The 17613-nt window shown below is 42.7% G+C and overlaps 1 protein-coding gene across 8 annotated transcripts in view; it reads right to left on the bottom strand.

Annotated features, from left to right (window-relative positions):
• Positions 1-17613, bottom strand: part of epha4a (eph receptor A4a) — a 43676-nt gene that overhangs the window by 9508 nt on the left and 16555 nt on the right. For all 8 annotated transcript variants that reach the window (XM_056741821.1, XM_056741829.1, XM_056741804.1 and 5 more), the window contains 5 exons: positions 7680-7835; positions 4247-4582; positions 2810-2934; positions 1697-1856; positions 968-1079 (listed from right to left, as the gene is read on the bottom strand). In XM_056741821.1, coding sequence (XP_056597799.1) covers positions 968-1079; positions 1697-1856; positions 2810-2934; positions 4247-4582; positions 7680-7835 — 889 coding nt within the window. The remainder of the gene's footprint in view (positions 1-967; positions 1080-1696; positions 1857-2809; positions 2935-4246; positions 4583-7679; positions 7836-17613) is intronic.

A 17613-nucleotide genomic window follows, 5' to 3' on the forward strand; every position in this document is an offset into this window, starting at 1 on the left:
CCTCGTTCTCTCTCTGAATGGGTTGGTGTCCCCTCAAGGTAGAGAGGAGCGGGCCAAAGGTGAGAGCTTGTGAGGAGGTTCGGTCTGGTCTCCCTCTGAAGGGCTCTAGTGAGGAAGTGCTTAATGGTTGCTTGGCCAAAACAAAAGGCCCATTCTTTAGCTTTGATTGTTATTTTCACTGTGAATGAAGCCAATGCAACTCTTCAGAGACTTTGAGAATAGGAAGATGATTATCACAGCAGATAATGATACAATGTCAACCCCGGCAAGAATAAAAGCTCTCGCCTCCGTCTGGGAAAACGGCGATGAGTCTAAAAGGAGCTTACATAGGAAAAGAGTTCCTTTCTTAAAAGACTAGCTTGGTTAGGGGTTTGGTCTATGTTCATGTCAAACAAGCTGATGGACAAACCAACATCCAAAACACAACATATATTTGCCACCGTAAGCCGATAATAACCATGGTGAAGTGCTGCCGCCAAAGAGTGCCAACAGAAAAAGTTGTCTGATTACGGCAAAGCAACCGTGACATTTGGCCTGTGGGAGTATGACAGCTGCTCCGATTGAGAGCGGTACATGAGCACGTGCACGCAACCTCCACGTTCCCGTGCGTCCCTGACTCCAACAGGAGGGAAAGAACAGGACATGTTCCCTATGGATTCCGACACACACGGCACAGCAGACACTAATCAGGCGGAGCTGTCACAATACCACCAGCGACACCACAGGGAAAAAGAGGAAAAGCGCAAGAGGAAGAGCCGTGAGAACCGTCAGAGACAGATTGATGGACGGGTAGAGAGAGTGAAAGACAGCAGGGCATGACAGATAGAGAGAGAGATAGAGAGACACTGATACGGACTGACAGACGAGGTGAGGGAGAGGTGACGGAGATGCCCGCGGGATGCAGGATTGTTTTCTGTTTTGGGGTGTCTGGGAGACGATTGACATGCGGTCGAGACTGGTGGCTTACCTGCGACTGATGATGAAGACTCCGATGAAGATGAGTAACAGAATGACGCTGCCGATAACAGACACCAGGAGGACGGTGGAGTTGGCACCGTCGCCGATGATAGGAGAGGGAACTGTGAGCAAAAAATATCAAATAAATATGTGTGCTATCCACATGTTGTTCTTAACAAATGATAATTCATTACATTACATTGTAACCCACATATTGATTTTTTGGTTAGTGGAATACGAAGAAAGAATTTCAGAATTTTAGTAAAAAATTCTCCAAAAATCTATATCGAATGAGACGAACGGGGTCATATATTTTCAATTTTGAGTAAGCTATTACTTTTGGTTTAAAACCACCAGCCATTCATTGTAATATATTGAAAAATACAGAATTTTGAAGCCAGAGACTTATTTCCTCAAACGTTTTACTAAAGTAACAGATTCATCAATAAAGAGCAAACCTCTTTCACGTAACTGTTTTGAAACACTCGAATATCAAAGCGCCTAAACATTCCATCGCTTTAAAGTGCTTTTAAAACTTCCAGAGACTTTGTTCTGTGCAAACAAAGAAACTATCATAAAAAAGAAAAACGCACAGGAAGGCTATAATTATGCAACTTTAAAGAAATAGTTTCCGGATGAGTGACTAAACCACCCTAAAACTCTTGAGTCTCTTATTGTGGGAACGAACGCTTGCCATTGTCAATGTTCATATCAGTAACGCACACGCAAGTGAACTTACCTGAGTTGGTCATGAACTCGAAGGGGGCGCTGAAGTCCCCGTAGCCAGCAGCTGTTCGAGCTCGCACATGAAACACGTAGGAAGTGAGTGGGCTCAGTCCTTTGATCTCAGCGCTGCGGGACGAGGTCTTCATTATGCGATAGCTCCTCTCGTTTTGATCCTGATTGGGCGAGAGAAACAGGAAACATTCAGGGATTGGTCGTCGGGTTTGTTTCATTTGACTTGATAAAGTAAAACAAAGCGATTTGTTTAAGGTCCGACACAGCCAGGCTTTTGTAGGAAAAACTGCAGCTACATTGTTCAAAAACGAGGTAGCCATCATTGTTTTCTCTCTCTCCCTTGGGTGTAACCTGAATTTGCTTGTTCAAATTCCCAGTTTCATTGCTACATCCAAACCACTTAAATGACATCGAAACTGAACCAAAACAAGCAGAGGAGCAATGTTTAATTATTTTCTTTTCATTTCCCTCCTACTGTTTGTCTTGTAATTGTTGGATCACACAACATGAACTTTTGTGATCTGGTTTGTGTATGAGAAGGCATGCAAGTGCATGTGTGAAATGGAAAACCTCAGAGTATGAGGGAAAGGAATCTGTCCACGAGTGCAATCTGTAATCAGTCAGTCAGAGGAAGACACAGCGGGAGAAGAGATAGAAGAAGGCGGTTATCCTCTCCGGACCAGCACGCTCCACCCTGACCCTGTTCATCCACCTCCTGCTGTTTAGACCTGCACGTTCACCTGACTCCTACTTGCGACTGAGCGAATCTGCTCTGACCATGAACTGAAATGTACCTTACATCTTACTGCTCGTGTAAGGACTAAAGCACAGACTGCTACATCTTATGGATCTTTATATTCCTGACACCTGACCTCATACTGTTCAGTGACGTCACCTAGCTAAGTGCATCCCGACCGTTTATCATACCATTTTTAACCTGACCCCATCGTGCCCATTTAAACATCCTGCTGAAAATACCACGAATGCGACCCACACGGAATAGGTTCATGTGTCCTCCCGTCATTTGTTTACTATGTAAATCCACATACTATGCCTTACAATAAGATGCTTTGTCTGGTACAAAATGATTCAAAATTCTCATAAATCATCTCACCTTCTCGTAGTACTTGACCTCGTACTCGAGGATGACTCCGTTGGGTCTCTCCGGCTGCTGCCATGCCAAAGACACAGCGTGTCTGGTGATGTCCTTGGCCTGGATGGTGGTAACTGGAGACGGAGCTGGCGAAAAACAGCATAGGGAATAACAGAAAGAGTTTAGTGTTGCTGTGAGGACCCCGACCGGCCGACCCAGCTGTTTCTGGGAAACATAAACAAGTTAGCACCGTAAAGCAATAAGGAGCTATGAGAGCGGAGATATTTGCAGTTTCACGCTGAGAAAACCAGAATAACAAGTACAGTTTAGTAGCCATGCAGGTTAGTATTTAAAAAATGCGGTAATTGCAGTTAACCGCTGCTGCCATCCTTCACAGATTTTTTTTTTATGTTGTGTCCATTATATCACTATTCTGGATTGAGTGAATCAGCCCAGTGTCTCTGATTCTTTATGTCTTCCCATAAAAACACTGTGTTAATACAAAAGGTCCACTGATGTCGGACGTGCTTATCAGTAATCTTAAAAATGTTATCAATAGCACTCTGCTCCTGCCAAAGGGAATTTAAGCCAGGCCTCGAGATGATTCTGGCCCGATTCCTCAGCACTGAGAAAAATTATGATTAGAACCAGATCCGTGTTTAATACAGTCTCATATTATCTCCATTGTAACATGAAACTTGCACAACTCTTCAGTTTACTTCAGAGGGTTCTTTGGGGGTTTCAATGTGGTTGGTTGCTAGGGTGCTTACTGACCCAAGTAAAAAGAGCCCACCCAAAGTCTCCATCACATTCTGGTCCCTAGATGCAATATTTCTTGGGTCTAAAGGAGCTTCATCATTTACCAGGCAAAAGTCTGATCAGTGCTGTAGCACAAGGTCTTCTCAAACATAAAAGGTCATAAAGACTGAGAACAGACAGTCAGAGAGTAAATGTCTGTTTGAAGTTTGTACAGACAGGTGTGACGGCTGTAACATTCAAAGTTCGACGAGACAATGATGGTGAGAGGGCATTATTTGAAGGTCCAGTGAGATTGTTCCTTTGGGTCTTACACACGCAGACCCCAAAAGCAGACCTAGTCACTTCCTGTCTCACACTCTCTCATGAAGCTGAAATTAAACACCTAGTAAAACTTAACAGTCCTCCATGCGCTAACAAATGTGCATATGGACAGTTTCCCCCAACACATGCTTTAATGTCATAAAATGAAATTCCACATGCAAAACTGAATTAATTAGAAATATTTTTGTGGTGATGTAACACGGAGAGGAAGTTGAGTTTAGTTCAGACTGTGGTGACAAGTGACGCATCAGCTTTATTTCAGATTACATCAGGTTGACTTCATCATAGAATTAAATATGTTCCTGTAGCTCAGTTGGTGGTGCTTAACGCCAGTATCAAAGTCACAGGTTCGATTCGCAAAATGTGAAAAATGCTCACCTGCTTGGTTAGTGGTTACAGTCACTGAGACTGCCTGTTCCGGTCCAGGACTCTGCTTGGAGACCCCATTCACAGCCCAGATTTCAAAGGTGTAGTTGGTATGAGCCTGAAGGTCATTTATGGACACCCGGGTTGTGCGCAGGCCCAGCTGCTGGGGGGAGAAATGGATGCCGTTGCCGCAGGGCTGACAGCGCTGACCGTCCGTGCTGCAGCGCTTGCATATGACGTTATAAGCCAGGTCCTGTCTGCCACCGCTGGACGGCGGAGTCGTCCACTCCAGATTCACCGAAGTCTCGTTCACATTGGAGATCAAGTGTTGAGGAGCAGAAGGGGGTTCTGAAAAGAAAGATCATTTTGTAAGATTTAAAAAGAAAATATGACATCTAAAGAGATATTATGACAAATTTGCGCGTGATTTATGCTTCATTTTTGCAACAGTGAAGTCTAAAAGTTTGGAACAAACAAAACTGGATTATGAGTTTAGCAGAGATTGCGTGTTCCAAATACACCGCTGGCAAAGAAAATTTAAATGATGCTGAACCGACCAACAAACACACACACACCCTTTTATTGCCACTGCAGGCACATGATGTTACGGGCCGTGACGTTTCCGTGTCTGTTTGTACGCTTGTGTGTATTTGTGTTCTTCTCTGAAGTGTTTTTGTAAACCAGGCGCTGCTGAATTTAAAGATAATTACATTTACAGCAAACCAGCACCACAGGCAACTCACAGCTCTTGCTGTGCAAAAAGGAACTACACTAAACCCATGAGAGCGAGAGAGAAACATAGGTAGGCCAATGATTACATCTCCATAATTGAGCAACTTGCTGATAGGGATCTCATAAATGCAAATTTGGTTGCCCTCATTGCCACTTTTGGTACTGCAAAGCAGTGATGTTTTCATCGTAAATATGCTTTTCTGAATCAGCGATCCCAAACCTGCCAGAGAAAACTTTTATTGCTTAGAGTTCATTTTTTCTTAGCTCAGGAGATTTCATAATGCACTCACTTATGTAGAGTATCAACTTTGTCTAAGACTAAAAATGAGAATGTTGTTGACATGAAGTGAAGAGAGCTATTCATAATTTAAAAAGTGATGGCTAAAAATGATCTTTTTTAGCTCAAATTGAAATATACGATTTATTTCTGCAGTGCTCAGGGGACCTTTTTTTCTCAGGGAATAAGATAAAGATGGGGCAAAAGTCTCCATTTGGTCTCCATTTAAGCTCACTGCTGTCTACAGAAAATAATAAACAATTGCGATCAATGAAACCTCATTTATATATATTTGTTTCCTATCAAGGTAAAATAACTCTTCAGTGCTATAAACACAAACACAGTTGAACAGGATGCGTCACATTATCCACGCTTGAGGTTTCCCCATACGGCCAAAGCCATTTTCAAACATCTCCATATCCTCCGAATCATTTCAACACATCAAACACATATTTGACTCGGGTCTGGATTACGCTGAATTCCTCTTGGCTAAGCTTTAAGTGTAAATGGTCTTTAAACTCTCTTTAACCTGTATTAAGTATGTGACTGCCGTACCCACAGGCAGACGGGGGGTGAACCGAGCGCGCTCCCACGGTGGCTCTGTGCCACGCGTTGTGATTGACAAGAGCTGATTAAGTCGACTGGCTTCACTGCATTTTAGTACGATAAGGTGAGAGAGAGGTTCAGCCTGGCAATCGTAATGGGGTCGATTCTCTCTCGGCTCTCCACTCTCTATCTCACCGTTTCTCTTATTTTTCTCCCTTGCTACTTTGTGCCTTATCTCGTTTTTAAGCGTATTGAATGTCGAGAGTGTATCGAGGTGTTTCTGGGTTAACGCCGAGCGGAAATATGAGCAGTAAAGACAGTTTCAAGGAAGATGAAAAGAAAGAGGAGAAGTTGGAAAATAGACAGATGGTGGAGCGAGAAAGACGACCTGATACATAAAATGGAAGAAACCCAGGCTCGCTAATTCACACCCGGCGTTCCCAGGGCGACGTTGCCCGATATCTGTGAGCCCCTCCCCCCTGCAGATGTGTACAACCCATCAAATCTGACAGCATAACACATCTGGCCAAGGCTTTCTGTAGAAACCTTAATACATTCATCACATAAAGCTTTTTATATCAAGCGCTCGTACGAACGAGCGATTCTGACAAACTGTGAATGATTTGTACAAGCCTTGGTGTGTAAAATCAAGTGTGATTTGATGTGTGTGTTCTGTTTTATGATTAACCCTGTCGTCTCGGCTCAGAGCCGTGGCGCGTCGACTGCCGGTGTTCTGCTGCAAGTCTCTATTTAACAAGCTGAAGACTGTTATCAAGTCCATGAGTCACCTCGGGCTCTGACACACATCTATCTTTACTGATCGTGAAAGGACTCCTCCCAACACACGGCACGCACACACGCGCTCACAGTGAGTGTCAAAGCGATACAACACAAAGACATTTTGATCGGGAAAGAAAAGAGCTCAGGAATAAAAGAATGAGCGCAACGCTCGCACGGAAAACGTGCGCTGCTGAAGAGGTGCGGTTGGGCTTCAATAATTTGTCACTGTCAAGCGTGTTTTTGTTCTGAACTGTGATTCTGGCCTTCAGAATAAGAGCTCCACACTAGTGTGTGAAATGAACAGATGTAGCGTGATACAAGTCCTGACAGTACCACTTCTCCTAAGTGATATGTGTTTCTATACGCCCTGACCTGGTCTAATGATTACTCATGTCCAGGGCGGACTCATTCGTCTAGGGTTTTTTTTCACACAGCCAAACTTTTGATTATTACGTGGGTGTGCGAGTTTTAATAATTGTGCGTAACCACACGTGCACACGCACAAAAAGACAGCAGCAGCCCAGAAATTGTGCCTTACATCTAACTTTTTTGTGTGTAACAAACATACAATAATCAAACCATCACAAACATGGTTCACACCAAGAAAAAAATTATAAACTATAAAGACAATTTTTATTAAAAAAACAAATAAACAAATTTCATTTTAATTTACAATGTGAAAATGCAGTGTGCAAGCTTACTTACATCGCATGCTGATATAGCGTTATCAGCAAAATTTTGGTTTCTCGTTGTGAATGGCCCTTAAAGTGATCGTTCACCCAAAAATGAAAATTATGTCATCTTTTGTCATTTCAAACCTGCATGAATTTCTTTCTTCTGCAGAACACAAAGATATTTTGAAGAAAGTTGGTAACCGAACAGCACTGGCGCCCATTCACTTCTACTTTATGGACACCAAAACGAGTGCAAGTGAATGGGTGCCGGTTAACAACATTCTTCAAAATGTCATCTTTTGTGCAGAAGAAATGAAGTCAAACAGGTTTGAAATGACAAGAGTGTTAGTAAATAAAATGTTGAGGTGAATATTGCTTTAAGTAGATCTGTGCCCACACATACACAGCACTAATGTTTAGTGTCAAATACACTTACGTGTGCAAGGCATCGATGCCGGATCCGTCTCAGCCCGGAAAAATCCTTTGTCACAGGCACAGGAAGTGGATCCCTCCCTCACGGAGTAACTGTGCAGCGGACATTTGGAGCAGCTGTCGTCCGTAGCTAACGCTCTGTAGGAACCAATCTTACAAGCTGCAAGAGAATAAAGAAAAACGAATTGAGATGTTAATGATCATGAACTTTTCAACATTTCCCGGTACACTAATCTCATAATTTGCATGTGACAAAAATGCTTGGCTTGTTTTAGGGCTTTGCTTCGATTAAGCTCCAGCTCTCATAAACGCAATGTGTGTGTAAACATGTGTGCGCGGCTGGCAGGTCAAAGTATGGGACACTGTATGAGAGTGGTGTGGAATGTCTGAATGAAAGACCGGAGCGTACGGCTTTATGACAGTCTAATGAGAGGAAGTGATACCGGAGGAATGCACTGTCATTAATCCAAACACACAAGCCACTCCCCCCTCTCTCTGTTTCTAAACTCTCTGCAGAACGCATTTGCCCAGCTCTATTTTTCCTTTCAATCTCTTTTTTCAAGTTAGTCAGCTTTCTTTTATATCTCGACCATTTTAGTCCCGTCTCCACCTTCTTCATTCTTTTCTTCCTTTGTTTGTTTGTCTATCAACTTCCTTCTTGTGCTGTTCCTCCCTCTTAAATGCCACACACACACACAACATATTTTCCCAAGTATGGTGACAGAGACAAAGCGTGCTTTGAGGTCTTTTATTGACATTCTTCCCCTACAAGGCCATCAATACCCGTATAAATACAGATTTGAACAACAATGATGTGATGCTACTTAGGACATTTATCTAAGACTTTATCGATTTCTATAGTTTACAGATGTGTTTCCCTAAAAGGCCCCATCAATATAAATGCACGTCAAGGAGTAACAAATCATAATAATGCTCTTAGCGATAATCATACATGCTGTTAGCAAAGCATAATGGGAAAGGAACAAAAGGCAACTAAGACAAATAAGCTATACTGTATAGAGAGAACATAAACGCCCTCATTCCACAGAAAGACGGTGGCAAGCCTTCAATGTCAGTCACACTTAACTCGTTCCATTCACTTTCATTCATATGTATATGATATGCGAGCATGTGGGTTTGCAAACATGTGCGGGTGCTGGAAGCTCTGGAACGTGACATCCTATTGAACGCCACTGCTGCAGGGAGTGAAATAATTTTGCATACTCAAAATCTGACACTTGTGACAACAGGAGTAAATCTGTCCAGTAGCTCCGCCCACACTGAAATCTCATAGGTCCATATAATAGATTTATATTAAAACTTGAATGTGTTTTGATTGGATGTGATTTTGTAACCTCATACTGTGCTTCTTGAAAAAATATGAAGGACGGACAAAAGTCTGGAGGGTCAAGAGATACTTTAAAACCCACAATACTTCAAACAAGTGTGTCCTCATCAGACTCTCCCCATTTTCTATGTTCTTCACTCGTTTTCTCTGTTTCCTGGCCAATTCTTTAATTTCACCTAAGTGACAGGAACCCTGGGGCCGCATTAGTGCTCGCCCTGGGGACTCGCAACCTTCCGCTCTCCTCCTTTTCTCCGTTTCATTTACCTCTATCTCTCCAGGTCCCTCTCTCCATCACAGTCTACCCAGGGGCCAATCACTCGCAATCAGCCGCAATAGCACGCTTGATCAAGACAGAGTTACCGTGGATCTCCAGAAAGGAGTTTAAGGCAATTTTGTCATTCTCTAAACAGGGTCCATAAAACAACAGTGGGGGGAGAAGATGAAGCCCTGGGTTGTGACCTCTGGAGGAGATCCAGCTTTATTACCGTGCGTTGAGGAGGAAGGATGGGAATTAGTGATGGAGGCTAGATCTGATCAGCTTTGGTTTATCCTAATGCCGGCTGGAGGACGGAGTTAATTGAAAAAGATTCTTGGGAAGCTTAAAACTGAGTGGGGGTTTGGAGGTGTGTTCAGGAGACTTTCGACCAAAGCGCTTCAGTCTTGTTTATAAGCGATCGCACTCATTGACGTATGGCACTTTTCTCAAGCACTTAAGATATCTAACACCCTCCACCTGCTTAAGTGCCCAAGTGTTTTCTCAGACAGGGACCCATGGAGGACGACCAGCTGTCCCCTCCCTCTCTAAGTCCTCCAGCCTACTGTAGGTCCCCGAAGACCCCTAACAGCTCCCAGTTTCCATTCCACATACATCTCCAGCGCCCCCCTACCGATCTGACCTCCCCACTCCCTCTCCATGGAGCCTATGACCACTGAGCTGGACAATAGTAAGACAATCACTGTCTCATTGTCCACTCCGGTGGATGATTGAAGAGATGAGCTTAGTGGCTATCACATAATAGCGTCGTAATTACCGGCCCATGCCCTAATATTCTGGGTCAGCGCTCTCGTTCTAGCGTTCAGCATGAGGACTATGTTCTCCTCAATGAGGACATCATCTCAGACTGAGCTCTGAATGCGTTTTATGAGCCTCGGATTTTAAAACAGTCACCTGTTGTCCTCCACAGAGATAAAAACGAAGGGTGGAGCTGACGGACAAAAGCGAGACATTGTGCTAGAAATGAATGCGTTATGGAATTCAACAAAGTATTGAGAGACGTCCTAGCCTGGACAAAAGAGCCTAAATTAGATGCATGTAATTCGAGGATGTTCGGATGGGAAGAACTTTGATGATACTCGTGTAAATAGAGGCCAGTGGTTTCCATTGAGACAAGCGCAAATAAATAAACAGTGGACAAAGAGGTAAAATTGTAGGAAAAATAAATAGAAATGTGAGGAAACGTGGAAAGAATGAGAAGAAAGGGACAGGAAAATAAGAGGAGCTTTCGGCACTGGGTGGTCTTCAGCGTGTGTGTGTGTGTGTCCGAGTGGAAATTCTACACTGACTTTGCCAGGTTATATTTCTCTCTCTCACACACACAGGAGTGAGACGAACGCTCTTCTACTCTTTCCATATCTGTCCATCTTATTCTCTGCCACCACATGTCGGTTCCCCTCAGACCCTGAGCATATCAGCGGTGTGCGACGAGACGTCATATTCCCACAATGCATCACAATAATTATGCAGCTGAGAAACTCACGGTTTTAATTGATTCACAATTTCCCACGTTGGAAGTCTGGGGTAAAATTTGAACATAAATTGGCTGCTCTTCAAATTAACAACGAAGGATAAAAGAACCACACAAGCATACATGCTCGAAGGCAGTCAAAGTGAAGAACCGTGGGCTGACATGACCTAATGGCTTACATATTTATGACACCTTTATGGCGCTGGCTTATCTCTGTAGCCCTGCATGGGAGGATCAACTGCGGCTTAATCCAACACACACACACGCGCACATCATCCCGCGAGCTACCAGGTTCACATTGGAATTTCAGGGATTTTCCTTGACATGCAGTACATGTTTTCGCATTAATGCGCTTCCTTACTGTTTACTGGATCCTTACTAAGGGTTTAACCCTTATAAGTGATAAAGAATGACGTAAAACTGTTCACTTGTGAAAGTTTCGTTTTGCACTTATCATTCTACACTTGGTAAAATGCCAAAAACTTAGAAAAAATCTAAAAATCTAAATCAGACAAATAACGAAAATACTTTCATTTTGCATTTTTTAAATTTATAAATACAATTAACTTATTACATTTTTACAGTTATTTAATTCTATACATAGCAGTTAACATTTTCAATGCAAACTTTTCAATATTGAATATTTAAACCTCATTCAAATACAAATTAAATTGAGATTTAATTTTCAAATTTTTTCAATGTGGTCTCAGACATGTGTAACCTACAGCAGTATCAAAAAAGTCATAAATAGATTGTGGGCATCAACATTAAAGGGTGTTTATTCTGTAATCATTTACCCTCTTGTCAATAAAAACCTGTATGAATTTCTTTCTTCCGCAAAACACAAAAGAAGATATTTTGAAAAATGTCAGTAACAGAACAGCACGGCCCCCCATTCACTTCTATTGTAACCAATGCAAGTGAATGGAAAACAGTATACTCTGCAGTGACAATAACATTTCCCAAACTCAAAACTTTTTTCTTATGTTGCTTTCACACTAATCTGATGCTATGGCTGAATGAACCTCAAAAGAAGTGAAGAACACACAGTAACCGAAAGATCATTATCACCCCTTCCCACCAGCACGAACACACCAATTCCCTCATTGATCGGTTTCCGCCTTCTGCTTATTAATTATATCTGCAGTGCCTGATATACTGTACCATGAGCCTCTTGCTGCATGCAAACATCGGTCATTGCCGCAGTGTCTCTGGGTGTGTGTGTGTGTCAAAACCAGAGAAGCTTGTATGTCAGTAAAGGTCCAAAGCTTCCCTTTCCTTAATCTTTATATTCACCCTGGTTGTATTTTTCTCTCTCTATCCTCTTCTTTTTTCTATGTACCCTTCCACTGCCCTCTCTCACTCTCTGATCCACCTACCTGTCAAAACTTTCCTAAGTCTTTTCTGAAGACAATCCCAAGGTCTTACTGAAGTAAAGCATACCAATACAGCTAGAGGCGAACGTACGGAAAGGACGCGTGTTAACCTTTACGTGCGAGAGATCTACACCATTACATGGCCATCTGCTGTACAAACTGTGTGTGTGTGTGTTTTATATAAGGAACCGCATAAAGGAAAGAAAGAGGGCCTGAAGCAGCATAGACAACAACTCTGGGGTAGGTCTTTCATATCAAGATCCCAGCCAGAGGTTCCCATCTGATAGACAGCGACTCCACCTACACACAGCATTTCAGGAAGTTCTTTAAGCAGGGTTTGCTTAGGCAGGTGACAAGAAAATTCTCTCTCTCTCTCTGTCCGCTGTGGGGGTAGGGATGAGATAGCAGCAGGGATGTGGAGGTAAAGTGTCTTAGAAATGCAGCGTATTGTCTTGTCTGGTATCCTCAGAGCGGAGGGCCAGCTGAGAGAAGCGGGGGCCAAACGTCTCACATTCCTTACAATTCCTGCATAGTAAACAAGGAGGAGCTGCTATTCAACGAGTGTAAATGTTAGGTACAGTTTAGCCAAAGATGTGTTTTCTTATGATATCTAACAGTACACCAATAGTAACTGAATAAAAAAATAAGATTTTTTTCAAATCTATTTTCTTCCCTCATCTTTTTCTCTTTCTCCTCTCTCACTTGTGATCATAATAACCTCACTCCAAAAGGCAGAAAATCATTGTCGCCTCACTGCAAAGCCAACTGTTCGCCCTCATTCCAAAAGCTCTGCCCCACAATCACTTCTGGCACTTCATAAACCTTTCCCCCCTCGGCCCTGTCTGTCTCTTTCAACACATCACCGAGACCCAAAGGCAGGATTACTTTTACAATCATTAACAAATAGCACTCGCGCCGAGAAGGCTTGGCAGCAGGAACCTCGGGCCGACACAGGAATACTATATTAAGTTCTGCAGCGGGGTCAGAGCGGGTGTGTTCGGTGTGAACCCTGCCTAGGTTGAGCTCTCTTGAAAAGCTGACACTGGCGAGGACGGGTCGAGTCTGATCCACTTGTATTGCTCAATGGACGGCCCGCAGAGACTGCAAAGGGCTACTCTGGGCTGGGCAGAAGCCAGAAACAGTGGGACGTGCTCAGACAGCTCATGGTGAAGACAAAATGGAAGAGAAACCCTTAAGCTTGAAGATCAGAACTGATTCTGAAAAACTGTGTACATTTTTTTTACTCTTCGAGATCAGGTCAAATGTTTCTTATGTATTTTCAAAAGAGAAAATTGTGGACATATTGTAAAACAAAGCTATACATTTACTGAGAGCTTTTTATGAACTTTTTTTATCTTTCTCCCATAATTTCCTTTTCTTGCTTTCCTACCAAAAACAACCTATAAGTTCCGATCAACCTGCTGTTCATAACAAACTTGCTCTCCTGCAAACATCGATCCTGACGCGTTCATGTATTTGTGTTCTGTTTAAGAATGAATTAGGTCTATAAGTTAAAGCATCAGTTTTTGAGTTCTCTTCCTCTCGCACAATGATCTTATTAAGGCAGCACCTAAGCCACAGTCGCTCAGTAAGGAACACGGTGAACACTGACAAATGCGATGGTCTGTACAGTGCTGGCTGATGCCAGGGAGGGTCACGGCCCCTCGATGGGGATACAGAGCGAGAGAGAGGGAGATCTCGAATGAGAGGGAAAAAGAGAGATAGAAAAGGCCCTTATTGATTCAGGAAGCTTTCAGATGCTAATGTTCTCGCTGTCGGCTTTGGTCCCCCCACCTCCTCTCAGCCAAGGGCCTTCAAAGGGAGGCTGCCACACAAAGACACGGAGAATGCACTGCGCTGCCCGCTGAATAGACGCTCTCGCTTAGCGAGCAATCTGTGCTTTAAAAAAACCCTCCAAGACCAGCTCATGACATGGAGACCACTGTGCTGGGGAGAAAAGGGAATGAAAAATCTCAAACTGAAGAGATAAAATCTTACGTTATGATTAGACAAATCAACTTTAGAGCCAAAGCGAGCAGTAACAACTTACTGTAAAAACAAGCAAAAGAAAGATTTTAATACGAGGAATGTGTTGGCGGACGTTTCTGGTCTGTGACGTAGCAGCGGGCCAATATTTGACACAGAGAGGGAATTCCTTCGAGATACAGAATATGCATGCAAAAGATTATGGGTTGTGGTTACTGTGAGGGGTTTGGTAAACGTCGGAGACCGTGTGGCTGTGTGTGTTTCGCTGTCGCCACAAGCTCGTGCCTCAGAACGGAGGTGTGTGTGTGTGAATGAGGTGGTGAGCGAGCAGAAAGACTTCTACGATCTCAGATTAACATCCAGCAGGGCCATTAAAGGGTAAACTTGTCAACACTACAGCACCGATGACTGAACTGCACTTCGCAATGCTATCTTTTTTCAAAAGTCTGCTTTCTTTGGGTCACATGTGATTTTGAAGGTTAAAGAGTGCAAACACAAGTAAGGGAAAAGGTGTGATCTAGCGCACGCGTTTGTGTACATTGCGGAAGCGACACAAATGCAGCAGACAAATGGGACTCTCTTAAAAGAAACACACTTGGCTTAGTTTTGTATGCTACATGTGTTAGACGTAACCATAACACTGTAATCTTTTAAGGGTCTTTTAAACACTAACTAAACGGATTGGTTTAAATGTATGTCTTGTTGTGAAATACGGAGCAAGTTTGTAAGGAAATCTTTTCATGTAGTGGGCGTAAGGTTAATAGCCAGAATAAATGGAAAACCACTTTAAGGGTATGAAAAAGAAACCTCTCAGATTACAGTCTTCTTTCACTTGGTAAAATACACTGTTTTTGTCTTCTATCACATGCTCCGAATATGAGGGAACATAAACATTTTTACTTTGAAACTGAGACTTTCTAAGCTACTCATAATTTCAAGTAGTTGAACTGTTGTCAAGCTAGCTTTTGTTAAAAAAAGATATTAACGCCACTAGGAGCAACAAATACGCAGCTAAATGTAGGTAAACATGTTGTTGTTTTAGGTGGAAAATGTTTGAAATGCATAACTAGGAGATGATTTTACAACCTTATTAACCTTGCATACAAAAAAAAAAACATGACCAGATACATCTGCGCAAAACACCAATAAAACCAATTTGCTAAGATAAATCAATGCAAGACTTTACTTTCGAAAAAGTTGCTTGTTACAATAAAAGGTACACTATCTTAAAAACAGCTGAGCTATTCTCATGCAAATTCTGCAAAGTCTGTGATATTCAGTACGAATAAAACTGCTAACCAACGTGTAGCTACATTTTAATGCTGCTATATAACACTCTCGTTCCTTTATGTCCTAACGAAATTCCTCCGTGAGATTTAGGTCCAAAGAAGTGTTTCAGCAAACGCTTTTCATCTTTCCCCTCCCGCTTTTCTCTGTCGTTCTTGCAGCGCTAACAAAGACATAAAGTCAAAACTAATTGTGTTCAGTGACAAACCGAGTGGCTTTCTCCACAGCTGCTGGTCTGAGAGACCAATCCTCTCCAGCAAACCCCGGAAAAGAAATAAACCCTTGAGTCTAATGGAGGACATTACATCCAGCCATGCTTCAACCCCTCCAAATAATTACCCGTATTAATGTGCATTGTGAATTTGCCGCCGTGACCCCTCCGGGCTAATCACTAGTGTTGCCATGCTTTGTGGAAACAGGTCTGCCGACCCCCTAAATAATCCTATTACTAAGTCTGTTTTTCCTCCCGCTCCTGTTCTCGTAGACACACTCTCGGCTAATTGACATCTGTTAACTGACGTCCTATCAAAGCTCTTTCTAGAAGCGAGTGGAGAGTTTTCCAAAGGGCACTTCAGTCAGGAATCCTCAAGTATGTTGGTGAGTAAAAATGTTTGCGCAATGGAGTGTTCTCTCAGTCCGGAGCTGTAAAAACTGCTTTTGTGTGCTTTTACGAACAATCTCCATTTACGTCCACATATTTACCGAAGTGAGAGAAAACAGATTTACAAAGACTCATTTCAGTTCCTGCCATTCATACTTTGGAGAGAAGTTTTGTCATTGAGATTGAAATGGAAACACTAAGATTAATTTGTGGCATCCATCATCCTGAATCAAACCATTCATATTATGTCTTCATAAACGCTTCATTAGGACAAAAAATCACAAATGCATTCACAGGCTCCATCTGGTGCGTTTGTACAAAGAAAATTTTGGCAGGGTCCTAATCAAATTCGAAGACAATGATGCTCAGCAGCCGCTCTGACTGTAAAGTTAAGCATGGCCTGTTGCATAAAACAGGTCAGGATCTTAAATAACTCTTTCAGGGGAAAAAGCGATGGCTTGGGTCTTCCATTGGTTCCATCTCCGCCCTGCCTTCAACTCCCCGCTGACACCACCCAAGGCTGACCTACGACCTCTTCGGGGAGGAAGCCAACTTAAAGTTTCCATGTATGGTGCAGGAAGAGAAACGAACCGTGCTAAATGATGGGGAGGTTAAAATAAACTGGTTGGGTGCTCACGTATGCCGTTGATGGACATCTCGTCAAATAAGCACAAACCCTTTGGCATAAAGCATGTGTGCGGAGCAACGGCTAAATGGATCCGGGGTTAATCAGGGAGAATGGGGTGGAGGGACTCTCGAGCAGTGAGTCAATAAGCCTCATCCACTCGAAAAGATATCTGCCCTGGCAAGCGGACGCTGAGAAAGCGCCGTCCGTACCACTGCACTGGAGATCTGTGCTCAGCTCTTCTGATTTAACACATCCAGACTGTCAGTAATGAACGCGCGCCAGACGGCGTAATTAAAAAATAATTAAACACCAGAGAGATGAGACTAGCGGTATCAGAATTTCTCAAAAGGGGATGCGGGGTAGATCGCATTAGTGGAAAATGCTTAGAGTGTAGTTTCAACAGTCTTTCTTGGGAAATTTAATGAATTTATCAAGGACACTAAAAAGAGTAAAACTATCCACATGTGTTTCTTAAAAATCTCTGGGACACAGTGCAATAATACTGTGTGATCCTCATGTCATTCAAAACCTGCAAAACGCAAATTAAGATATTTTGGTAACCAAATAACACTCCCCATTGAATCCCATTGTATGGACACAAACCCACTGAGACATTCTCCAAATATCTTATTTTATGTTTCCCATATGAAAGAATCATGTACATGTTTCATACCACATGAGGGTGAAAAAATATTTGCTATTCTTGAGTGAACTATAACATTAAGTTTCGTTTTCTCAATATTTCGATCAATGCTGGAACCTTCTTTATTCCTCATGTGGAAAAACTGATTCTTGCCGTTAGAATATCCTTCCGTAACATAATGACTAACAAACACAATTTCTTTCCCCTCCCAGCCCTACAAGGTGGCATTTTACAGTGATGTATCATAGCATTAGCATTGCCGCTAACAGTTGGACTGCTCACTATCATCTCTCACCCCTCCCACCAGCTCTTGTCCTTCAGGCC

Source organism: Triplophysa dalaica, chromosome 3 (genome assembly GCF_015846415.1).
Source record: "Triplophysa dalaica isolate WHDGS20190420 chromosome 3, ASM1584641v1, whole genome shotgun sequence".
Taxonomy (NCBI): domain Eukaryota; kingdom Metazoa; phylum Chordata; class Actinopteri; order Cypriniformes; family Nemacheilidae; genus Triplophysa; species Triplophysa dalaica.